Source organism: Camelus dromedarius, chromosome 11 (assembly GCF_036321535.1).
Source record: "Camelus dromedarius isolate mCamDro1 chromosome 11, mCamDro1.pat, whole genome shotgun sequence".
NCBI lineage: Eukaryota > Metazoa > Chordata > Mammalia > Artiodactyla > Camelidae > Camelus > Camelus dromedarius.
This window is the reverse complement of record NC_087446.1, coordinates 43,196,509-43,208,819: the sequence shown is the minus strand read 5'-3', so window position 1 is coordinate 43,208,819 and position 12,311 is coordinate 43,196,509. Positions and strand designations below refer to the sequence as shown.

At 43.6% G+C, this 12,311-nt stretch overlaps 1 protein-coding gene across 8 annotated transcripts in view; it reads right to left on the bottom strand.

The window, feature by feature from the left end:
• GRIP1 (glutamate receptor interacting protein 1) overlaps positions 1-12,311 on the bottom strand; it is a 612,763-nt gene that overhangs the window by 43,679 nt on the left and 556,773 nt on the right. For all 8 annotated transcript variants that reach the window (XM_031462799.2, XM_064491721.1, XM_064491717.1 and 5 more), the window contains 4 exons: positions 12,050-12,189; positions 11,683-11,877; positions 1,110-1,266; positions 38-149 (listed from right to left, as the gene is read on the bottom strand). In XM_031462799.2, the coding sequence (XP_031318659.1) occupies positions 38-149; positions 1,110-1,266; positions 11,683-11,877; positions 12,050-12,189 (604 nt within the window). The remainder of the gene's footprint in view (positions 1-37; positions 150-1,109; positions 1,267-11,682; positions 11,878-12,049; positions 12,190-12,311) is intronic.

Here is a 12,311-nt window from a genome sequence, read left to right as displayed (position 1 = left end):
TAGAAATAATAAAAGAAAATAGCAGGACAGAGGCTACCTCGAGCTCTCTCAGAATTCCTGACTGTCCACAGGTTTCCAAATCCTCCAGCGCTTGGGACCAGAAGTTCTCTTCTTGCTCGGCCTCCGTACTGTCAGGAGCCCCTGTAAAACTGTTGCCAAGAAGCACAGTCTGGGTTAGGAACTTGCCAGACATTTTTTTCTCTTTTTTGGTATCCAGAATCTCTCTCTTCTTTATTTCATACACAGAATAGCGATTCATTTTCTTAATTCTTTTTTTTCCCTTTACAGGGGGAGGTAATTAGGTTTATTTATTTATTCATTTATTTTTTTAGAGGAGGTACTGGGAATTGAACCCAGCACCTTGTTCATGCTAAGTATGTGCTCTACATTTGAGCTACACCCTCCCCCTAAAGATTCATTTTGGATCTGGCTTTCTTGCAACTGTGGCCTCCAAGTCAGGCCAGCTCCAATGGAAGGATGCTTTAGGAAACCCAAAGTGTCTCAAACACCGGAAGGAGGGACCATGGTCTCACTGACTGAATGTCCGAGTAGTCACAGCTACTGCGGAATGAGCTGCAACCACATGGCACCCGTGGGGATATCTTTCAGCTGCTCTGTCTCCAGGGAAAGAGAAATTGAACTTTTCTCTGAGAGAGGAAAACATATTTTCTCCAGTCATTATACACATCAGTATAGATCAGTTAAGTGCTATCACTTTTTATGAATTTCCTTAAAATAAAATTTTGGTAAGGAACAAACTGCTAAAACAGACCTGTCAGTTAAAAACAGGGAACCCTAATGTACCTTTTTTTTTAATGTAAGTTAATGTGAAACTACTTTCTAAATGAAAGGAGAGGGAACTAGTCAGTGTGAGGACATGGTTTATGGAAGTAGGTTTTCCCCACGTGCTACTGTTGTTTTCCTCGGGGGAAACTGAGCTCTTGCCCTGTTGTGTGGGTGTCCAGGCTCCCGCTGGGCAGGACAAGTCTTAGGGTCCCACTGTGGGGCTGGCATGACGGTCACCGCCGCTTCGTGTGAAGCTTCCATCACATCTGGCCCAAGTGACCTGGAGGCAGCTGGGACAGGGCAGCAGTCGGTGAGAACCTTACCCGCTGACTGTGGACCGCTCCCAGTCTTCGTTACTCAGCCCCACATCTGGGTAAGTCTGGCTTCGCGGCTTAGTGACTGGGGACAAACTGCCTCTCTGTTTGGGACTCCTCCAGTCATAGGTGTTGAAGTTGTAACCTGAGGCCTGAAGGCCAGTGCCTGAAACAAAAACAAGGCGTTATATTCTGTTTCTAGAATACCTCAAGAGAGGGCAGTTTGGTAACTTGTCTTTTCCTGTGGTTTCTGTGAGTTTGTTCAAAGGGGCCTGACTTAGAGCTGAATTTGGGATCACAAAAGCCGTTAAGACAATACTCAGGTCTTACATCAAAGACACATTCACACCTATGACCCCAACTGATTCTAACAACCTGGAGGAAAGAGGACCCTCAGACCCCAGCGGCGGGGCCACAGCGCTGCGCCCGTGGTTTCCAGGGCTCGGGCCCAGCGCCGGGCAAGAGATCTGCTAGCCCGAGGGGTACGCCCAGACCTGTATCCAACCCTTTCTAGAGCATGCCCCATAAAGTCGGAACCCTGACTTGGCTGCCCAGACACCCTGTGTCCACCTCCAGGATGGAGGAGGGCTTCTTGCCCAAGTCAGTCCTTCTGAGAGTGGAATTTGCCACCACATACGGGTTCCAGGCCCAAGGAGTGGCGAAGGGGCACTGGCTGCAGGGGTGTGAACCGGCCAAGACTCTGCTGGCTGGGCCCACAGATATCAGGGATGGGCCTGAGGATAACTTGATCCCATGGGAAGTGACACTGTGAGCGAGCAGAGGGTCGAATGACAACAGTAACAATAACAAACACAGGGTGGGCCTTCACTATGCACCTAGAACTTCACTACGTGCTCCATTTGTGCCTCCTCATTTATTCCTCATAGTTGCCTTTGAAGGTAGGTGCCGTTATTATCTGCACTCAAGTACTAGGGGTGTTCGCAGACTTTCTGGGGGATTCCAGTCCTAATTTTAGGAGAATCAGCTTTCAGATCCTCAAGTTCCACAGGCACGACTTCCTAAAACCAACCTCGCTGAGAAAGCTCCGGGGGTCTGAGATCTGTCAACGCTCCCTTCTCACTTCCCTGTTCACAACTGATTTTGTGACCCTTTACAAATGAAAGACATATTTCTCATCCATCTCAAACCTTTGAAGGAGCTTGGCCCTGGGATATAAAAACTCCCAGGCGCCAAATCAAGGGATAATTAGGGAAAGCCCCGTCCCTGAGGGAACAGACCCAGCACAAGGCTCTTACCCTCTCTCATCATCTCTCTCTGCATCTCAGGATCAGAATTCAGAAGGACGGTTGTCAGGTTTAGGAGGTGGGCACATTATGATATTTATTTGAATTCCAAAACAAAGACTGACTTCCTTTCTGACAAGGAGTTATGTCTAATTAGCTTGATGGGTGACAGTGAGGAATGGCTTTGACAATTAGGTTATATAATGGACATTTTCCACAGATCTGGGCTTAATCTGTGGCTCCATATTTTGACAAAAAGATATTTCAAGCATCTTTGCCACACACTGAAAATGACAGTTTTTCCAAATATTACAATTTGGGGAGAAAAATATTAGGATGACAACTTTAAGTGTGTGGTGGGGTCAGCAGTTTTTCAAAATTCTTCTGGATTGGGGGTTGTTCAGATGGGAGAGCAGGGGCTGTTGGTAGGTCTGAGTCCATGGTTCGTGCTGTCACCACCATCCATGGCTTCATCTACCACTTCAGGCTGTGACCCATTGTGTGTGTGTGTGTGCACTGACATGTGTGTACTGGGTTGCAATATAGTATGTATTTCTTACTATGTTTAAAAACACATAATATGGCAAACAGGCCAAGGGCCCCATTTTCACATACAATTAAATGACCCAACCACGTAAGATGACTATCTTCACGTCATCCCTTGTCTTGTCCTTCCCATTCACTTTCCCTCCACTTGTTCCGTCCTGTAATGCCATCCTCACTATCAGTTAGAGCCCAGAGAGAGCAGGGTGTCCAAGGAGAATGCTCTCTGATCAAAGAGATCTGATCTCCAGAACGCAAGGGAAAGCCCACAGCCGCAGGATGGAGAAACTCTACGGAAACTTCTGTTTCAGGAAACCAAGGAATAGAAGTCCGTATAGAATAGAAATATTTACAGTTCAATATCTCGTTTTCTTCCCTGGGTAACTGCAGAGTGTGGCTGGGTACCTGGGAAGAAATCCTGTGTGAGGAATGTGCAGCTTTCTGTCTAAAGAGCTGAACTACAAGAACACACGAGCCTCTTCTTGAAGGGGAGCAACCGAGCAGCAGCTGCATTTCTCCCGGCTCTGTCTGACAGGCTGCCCATTTTCCCCTTTGGAACCTAATAAACTAACCCCCAAATACGTGAAGTCTCAGTTCTGGTGATGCAGAAAGAGTTGGGGAAGCCCACACCTCACTGCCCTTCACTGGCTTTAAACTTGCTGAGAGACAAATGCAAAATGGTGGTGTGCTGGGAGAGGGGGGCGGCGGCGGTAGCAGTATCCTTTTCTGAGACGCATTAACCCACCTGACCATTCAGTTCCCAGGGGAAATTCCAACATGTTTTAAACCGGGCAGATTAACTTTCTGATCTGCCTTCCAACTGTCGTAAGTAGTTCTTGATGACTCGGTCAAGAGTCTATCTTTTTGGCTCCCTCTGGCCCCATTCTCCCCCACTGCCGCTGCACTGTGTGTCAGCAAACTGGGTCCCACTCCTGGGATGCACTGAGCTCTAAGGGGGCAGGAGGCCAAAACTGCACAGTTAGCTGACTGTAGCAGACCACTAATTGCCTATCAAAACATCCATTCTTCTCTTCATCCTTTTACCAGAAACCCAGTTTTTAGGGTGGGCATATTACTGCTCAGGATAAGGCCATATTTCTTAGCCTTCCTTGAAGCTAATTGTTAATTTCACTACGCAAAAAGTTCTGGCCTATGGTATGTAAATGAAACTTCTGGAAAGGTTCCTCACAACCCTCTTTCCTGATGCCTGGAATGCAGATGAAATGGCTGGAGCCCCAGTAACTATCTTGGACCAGGTGGCAAACCCAAGGTCAGAAGCCAAGTGCTAAGCATAATAGAGAAGAAATATTTAAGAGCATGAGTCCTTGATGGCACTGTGGAGTTACATACTAGCTCTGAAATGCCTACTTCTTGATGATTTAAGTCACTGTAATATTAGGGGTTTTAGTTCTGTTCAGCTAAGTCAAATCCAACTGATTTGCTGGGGTTACAGTTTGCTTTGTAGATCTGACTTCCTCCTCATTTAAGTCCCAGCATCAGACTTGGGTTGGAGTAGAGAAATGACAATCCTGATTCTGGCTGTGAATTTAATCCAGCTTTTCTAACAACCCTCACTGGTCTGCCAAAAAACATACAAAACGTTGATATTTTAATTTATTGCTGACCCCAATTTCGATTTCTCAACTGATTTAGAATTGATAAAGGAAGGGACTTATTATCATCAAAAGACCTAGCGCTATTGGTACCAAAGACGAAAGCTTGCTTAGAGAAGAGTGAGACGTTCAGGGTGTGGAGTAAAAGGTACTGCAAAGAAGTGTCAGGACATGAGATCAATAAAGTAGCTGGTGACTAGATTACAAAGAACTCTGTGTTTTAAACTGAGGCCCTTTGACTTTATCCTACAGCAACAGAGAACCATCAAAAGTTTTTTTTGTTGTTGTTGTTAGTGGCATTGCTTTAGTTTTTCTAAAGCTCACTGACAGTAACGTGGAATGGTAAGACAAAGTAAGATAAGCGAGGAACTAAATACCTCAGGCCTGAGAAGGATTTCTAAAAAAGGCAATGGCAGTGAATGGAGAGACGTAAGATGTTGGGCTGGTAGAAAGCAGGAAGATGCCAGGGTCCTGGTAACACTGTGCGGCCACCTGCCTCCTCCAGCCCTTTCCTACAGTGGGAGCAAAATACCTTCCATCTTGTTTAAACACCATCTTTTGTATTTTCTTTTATCTGTAGGTGAATTTAGCCCCTAACTAACGTAGGTGGATGATGATGGCATAATTTTAAGTAGGGAATATCTGAGGGAAACGAGGTTTGGGTAAAGGCAAGCTGGTTGACATAGCTGAGATGCTAACAGGCCCTGAGGAATACCCCTTCATACCAGGAATCAAACTTAAAAGCCATGGAAAGAATAAAGTATATGAGGCAGCCCAGGTGTCAGAAAAATCAACTGCCAGAAGGTTGATTCTGAAAGTACTTCTGAAAGTTGATGGAATCTTGGCATAGTAATTTTTATTTTTGGGTAACTACACCTCAGATATTTGTAACATTCTGATACTCCAGTATTTTCGTATTTTGTTTTTAGTACCACAATATTGTGCAGATAAGTATCTTCCATTTGAGCTCTTAATTCACATTCACTTTTAATTTACAAAAGTGAACTAAGCAATGCTGGTTCATATTCATAAAGTTTAAAGTCAGAGAATGGTTTTGAAATTCAACCTTCAACTCTAAAATTGTGGGATTGTAGCTCCTGCCATTACTTAGTTTCATTTTTGGAAGCCAATTTTAGCATAGGAGAGTGAGCCAGATAATTTCCTGCCAAGTTTATTTCTTAAGGACCCAGTTTTGTTAAGAATAAGAAAATCAAATCATACATTTATGTAACTATTTGTAATTGGTCTTGCCAAGAAACATTCGATGTGTTTAGATGAGACTGTGGTTTTAAAATGGCCAAGCAAAGAGAGTTCTATCTTCTCTTAGAAATCACCCCGAAACAAAAAGGGATGACAAGTAACAGAATGTAAATTCCGTCTTCGGCAAAACTCGAATCTGGAACCATAGTATGTGGGGGACGTTACCAAATTCTGCGAAAAGTCAAACGGGGTGTGGGGGCTGGTAGTAAGAAGCCAAGAGGAGACACCTATAGGCAGAGATTTGGGAGAGCGCCCGGTCCTCCATCCAAAGCAGGGGTCATGGCACAAGGCAGGACACTCATGCTTTGCTTGAAACACTAGATGGACTGTATTGATTGGCGGCAGGAAGTGCCCTAGACGCAATTTGGCGCCAGGGAAAAGCCAGGGAGGTGGGCTTAAAGACACCTCCAGAGGTGCCACAGACTGCTCGATGCCATCTATCCGCGGACAGGCTGGCAGAGCTGAATTCAGCACTGTTAGCAGCCGACCTCTGCTGACCTCTGCTGGCTGCAGAAGAATGCACTCATCACGAGTACTGTGAACGGGGTGGGGGTGGGGGGTAAATGTTGCACACTTCCAATTCAGGAAGAAGTCATCTCACTTAAAGAGAAATTTAACTTAATTTCAAAGGGACTGGCATAAGATATATACCAAGTTAGTAAAAAAAAAAAAAGGAGGGAAGGAACAGAAAAACAAAGCAATAGCAGATGAAGGTCACTCTTGAGAAAAAGACTGCCATGGAGCAAAGGATAAATCTGACCAAGTATATCATCACAGGATTAAAGAGTACACATTGAAACCACCATCTCTATAAAACAAGAGATCAAACAGAGATATAAGCGCTCAAGGAAAGTTGGGCAAGGCAAGATCATAGAAGGAGATGAAACACAAGCCTGCAGAGATCAGCAAAGAAATGAAAGAGAAGCTCCCGCCCCCCCGTACCCCCACGGGAGAGAGTACAGCTGAGTCTCCTGCTCTGGGACGCACTGTGTTGTTCTCTCTAACGACATTAAAGGAAAGTTAGACTCTCTGACTGTACATACTGGTGTCTTTTTGATCAATCACCCCATCTTTTATGAAAACTACAAGGAAACATGGAAATAAATTATACATTCAATTAAATTATGCATTCAATTAAAGTCATAAACAGAACAAAACCTAAGAAAAACAGAATAAAGTTAATCAAGCTAAAAACAAAAATTTATTTTCAAAAATCAGAGTGGAACGAATAACTAAATCCAAGTCAGTTCTTTGGAAAAAAAAATGTAAAAATAAACCACTACCAATGTAATCATGGGAAAAAAGAATTAAAGGATAAATACACCAAATACTAAACAGTATTGGGGATGTAATTACGGAAACCAAGAACATTAAAGGAATCAAACAGAAGATTATGTAATTGTACACAAATACATTTGAAAATCTGGATGAAATGGAGGGTTTTTCTTTTTCCTGAGAGAATACAGATGATCAAAAGACCTCAAAAAGGACCCAGCAATCCCACTTCCAGGTATATATCAGAAGGAAGTAAAATCTGTATCTCAAAGAGAAGGCTTAACTCCTATGTCGTTGCATCATTATTCACAATAGCCAAGATATGGAAACAACCTAAGTGTCTGCCAATGGATAAACAGATAAAGAAGTGTGGGGTAGACACACGCGCGCACACACACACACAAGGGAGACTCTTCAGCCATAAAAAAGAAGGAAATCCTGCCATTTGCAACAACATGAATGAACCTGGAGGAAATTATGCTAAATGAAATAAGCCAGAGAGAAAAAGACAGATACTGTATGAGCTCACTTACCTGTGGAACCTAAAAATAAAGTCAAACTCATAGAAACAGAGTAGAATGTGGTTGCCAGGGGCTGGGAAGTGGGAGAAATGGAGAGATGTGGGTCTAAAGGTACAAACTTTCATTTATAAGATAAAAAAGTTCTGGAGGTCTAATGTACATCCTGGCAACTACAGTTACTAGTACTGTACTGGCTATGTGATGCTAAGAAAGCAGCCCTCAAGCCTTCTCGCCACAGGCACACACAAATGGTAACTATGTGAGGGGATGGATGTGGTGATCAACTTGGTGGTAATCATTTCACACTGTATGTATGTAGCAAATCATCACATTGTACACTCCAAATACATACAATTTTATCTGTCAATTATTACTCAATAAAGCTAGAAAATGAATTGAAAAGAAAGAAATATCTAAAGATGACATATGATGGCATAAGACTACGTCACTTGAGTCAGAAATTGCAGACATCACAAGAGCCTCCCCGTCCATGAGTACGACAGAGTCCAGGTAGCACCAACGTGTCAGTCTCCCCTTGTATTGACTGATCTTTGCAAACGCGAAGGAAGGTAATTACAGGGTTTTCTCAGAGTTTGAAGGAGTGAATAAATAAGACAAGGGGGCCAAAAGCACAAGATCTTGATAAGGCAGAAGGGCATGGATGTAAGGCTCAAGAAAAAGGGGAGAAACAGGGAAATATACACAAGATCTTGTGGTGGCTCACAGAAAAAAAATGTGACAATGAATATATGTATGTTCATGTATAACTGAAAAATTGTGCTCTACACTGGAATTTGACACAACATTGTAAAATGACTATAACTCTATAAAAAACGTTAAAGAAAAAGAAAGAAAAGAAAAAGGGAAGTAGAAGAAACTAACCTAGAGGCAGACTAGACAAAGTTTGCAACCTCGCGCTGCACAAGAGAGCAGAGAGTCATCCCACTGTGAGACTTCTTTAAATAGCGTCCTTTCTCTGCCAGCTTTGACGACTCCAACCCTTTTCCCTTTCCATTAACTAAGTAACACTTCACACTGTTGGTACTTGGTAATTGTCTGGCCCTTCAGCTGGGTAACCTCCACCACAAGAAAAAGGACCATGTCTCTTTTGTCCAACATTGTATACCCACCATACACTGGCCCTAGAGTGTGCCAGGCAGGCAATGCCTATTTGCTGAATGAATGAATGGGCCAAGCCTGACATTCTGAACTATAGAAGCAGCGAGCAATAAGGAATGTGGCTGCAGAGACATTAATTCCTGGCCCAAGGAAGAAGATGTGCACGATGGAGGTACAACATCCTACTGGCAAGGGGGCAACTATTCTAGACTTAAAGGTAAAAGTCTCCCTGAGATATGGTAGACAGTCTGCTGAGAGGCTGCGGGGACGAGATGGAGAGGCAATCTACATCTCACAACACGATACATAATAGAAAAAAAAAGTATGGTTCTATGTTTTGCTTTTCAAAAGTCAACTTCACAAGCACTACCTGGAGAGATCTGGTTTAACCCAATACCACAAGTAAAGGGGGGATACACAGACCGAGGTCTTGGAGAATAATAAGCTCAAGATGAGCGACAGATAGGCTGTGACCACCGAAGTGCTCACGTCAAGCTGGGCTGCACTGATGGGTTCTTTCGTCTTCAGTGGTGCAGGTGACAGGCCTGAGGTGCTCTGGGCTGCCAGACTGTGGTATGGCTTTCCTTTCTGACTGCTACAATTTCCTAAGGAGAGAGTTAAACTTGAACATATGCAGAAGAGAGGCTCCCAGGATGGAAAGCTACTCAAAAGTAAGTTACGTGAGGAACAGTGAAAGGAACTCAGGCTATTTTGCTTTGAGAAGGAGAGACCCAAAGGAGGCATGAGAGCTGTCTTTGAGTATCTGAAGGGCTGTCAAGTGGAGGAGGCTTTAGTCTAGTTCTGAATGACCTTGAGGGTAGAATTAGGAATAAAAGGCAGAAGCTACAGGCTGACAGATTTCCGTTCAGTACAAGTCAGAACTCCGAGCCGTCAGAGCTCTGCACGGGGAGACGGGAGCCTTGGCAGCTGGGAGGAGCTGGTCGCTGCGGGCGCTCCAGCCCGTGCAGTGTGACGGCTGGACAGACTGCCAGACATCAGACTAGCTGACTTCAAATTCTCTTCCAACACCAAAATCCTGTGATTTTGACTTCTGTGTTCCTTACGAGAATCACTTGAGATTACTTATGTGAAAGTGCTTTGTAAACGCTGAAGTGTTTTGCAAACACGAGGTACTATTACTAATTTCTCACCACCTTGGAGGATGTCAACTCCATCCATCCCAGTGGCCATTTTCTCTATTTATTTCTTCTCTCTTTTCAAACTCGTACCGATTTTTAATTTATAAATGCCAAATTTATTACTATTATGACTATTATGTCCTGTCTAGGATTTCAAATTTTTCAAAATCCTTCATGAATAACAAATGGTCCTTCATCTTTTACTAATGAGAGAAAGGCCTGATATTCAGTACGCTAATCAGGGGCCTGATCTTACTGAGGAAAGGGACAGAACAGCCAAGTCTGCACCCGTCACCAGAGGGGCAGAACTCGTTATAACCAACAGCGAGCTCACAAAAATCTGTGTCACCAAAGAGTCTCCACATTAACAGAAACACCACAAACACACACACACATGAGTAAATAAACCTCGGCATTTACTCTGATAGAACCTGACTTGTGCCCTTTGTCCACAGTGTCCTCTTGGGGGGGCGCACCAACTCTCTGGGGATAATCATATCTGTTATTTGGTGGCATAACTAACTTGTTACAAGCTATCACGGTTTGGAAGTTTTACTTGCCAGATAAATGAAAGTCCCAATTCTGTTTCGGCTGTTGAAAATATTTTCTCCACTTAACTCCAATATCATCTCTAACAAGTAATGACTTGATAACTTTGAAATAACATTTCTTTTCATTTTTCTCTGCCCTTTGTGGGATTTAACAGAAAGTGATGGAGGCAGGGGCCGACAGAAGAAAACTAGGAGAAGCAGGGAGACAGCAAACTGGATACAGACCCTCCTCAAAAGTGGTTAAGTGACAAAGCAACCCTCACACCCAAACACGTGTTCTCCAAACTGTCTATTTTATTCTCTGACTTAAACTGGCAGCAGAAAAGGGATTCGGAGGCTGCAATGTATACAAAGCATCAGAGAGACAGTAAGGCTCAGATAAGGAGAAATACAGAGACATTCTGACACACTTGTCTTTTGATGCTATGTATCACTGGGAAGGAAACAGATGTTTAAAAGAAGCATTTCGTTTATACTCTGTCATCAGTCTAGTACTTTTTGTGTGTTTATATTCTGTTAGTGAGATTTAACTCTTTTTTTTTTTTTTTTTTGAGAATTATGTCTTATTTGGCGGACTTTCTGAGGACTTTAAGCCCAGGAGATAGCCTCTCAGAGAATTCCAAGGGACTGCTCCAAAGAGGTAAGGGAGGAGCCAGGATATGTGGGCATTTTTGCAACAAAGACTAGGTAGCCAGAACATCAAAAGATTACTGTGAAATCAAATCGAGGTTTAACTTTTAATATAGGTTATACTTCATCACATGAAGATGATGTCTGTGAAGAAAAATCTACCATATACTTTTAATACTTTTTAATATCTTCTTATATATATTGTGATTACAACTCTCTAACGATGGGTATTGGGGGAATGCCCTCCAAGTTTCAGTTACCAGTTAGCAAGAGGCAGGAATAAATGGGGTCACAAGTCATTGCTAATTTCTCTATACACTTCCAGCACTCCTCAGTCCAACTTTGCAGAAAGCTTGCTAAAAATGTAAGACCATGGTGCTGGTCTTCAGCGAACCACTTTATTAAACGGTTTGCCTCATATTCATCTATGTTTAAAAGATAAGATCTGGCTTGAACACGTGGACAGCACTGGGTCTAATGGGGCCTGCTAGTGTCTGATGAACATTCACGACCTATCAGCATTAAGCAGGAGAGAGTGCAAAGCCACCACATTCCATGTGCTCCATAGGGTCGTACTGACGCAGACACAAGTGAAATAAAGATATTCTCAGGGAGGAGAAGGTGGATCTTTGAGAAACGTGAGCTTTACCAATGACAAATTTCATCTTCCTCAAGGCTAGGACATACCTTGACTCCCATAGCTGGCCTCGATTCCAGAGCCATCCCACGAGTCCACCGCACTGTCCACACTGGGCACAGTGGAGGGGTAGGTGTCGGTGAGTTTCCCTGGCTTCTGGGCGGGAGAGGAGTCCTCCTCCACATCTCCCAGGTCACTCACGTGGCTGGGAACGGGGAATTTCTTGGGACTCGATGCTGGCTGGGCTTTAAAGACAGGAAAGGAGCTTAAGTGTCAGAGTAAGTTGAAAGAGAAAGATACTCCAACCCTCCCTGGCTGGAGAGTCATTTTCCTAGAAATACACACGTAGACAGTTGCTCATTTTTTAGGGCAAGAAATGCACTGGAAATCCTTAATTGTGGCTCTCGCCCCACTCACCATCTGTCTGCTTCTTAATTTTCAAGGTGACAGTCTCTCCTGCCATCTGTAACAAATGGATGGCTTCACTCAGAGGCTTCCCTTTTAAGCTGCTGCTGTTGATGGCTAAGATTCGGTCTCCTATGTGGATCGCGCCAGTTCTGAAACACCAAACAATAACAAGAAAGGTAGACAGAATCCCTGAACGCTACTGAATATAAGTTCTCTGACATATACTGTATGTTCATAATAATAAAGATCTGGCAAGGGTCTCTAGAAGCCA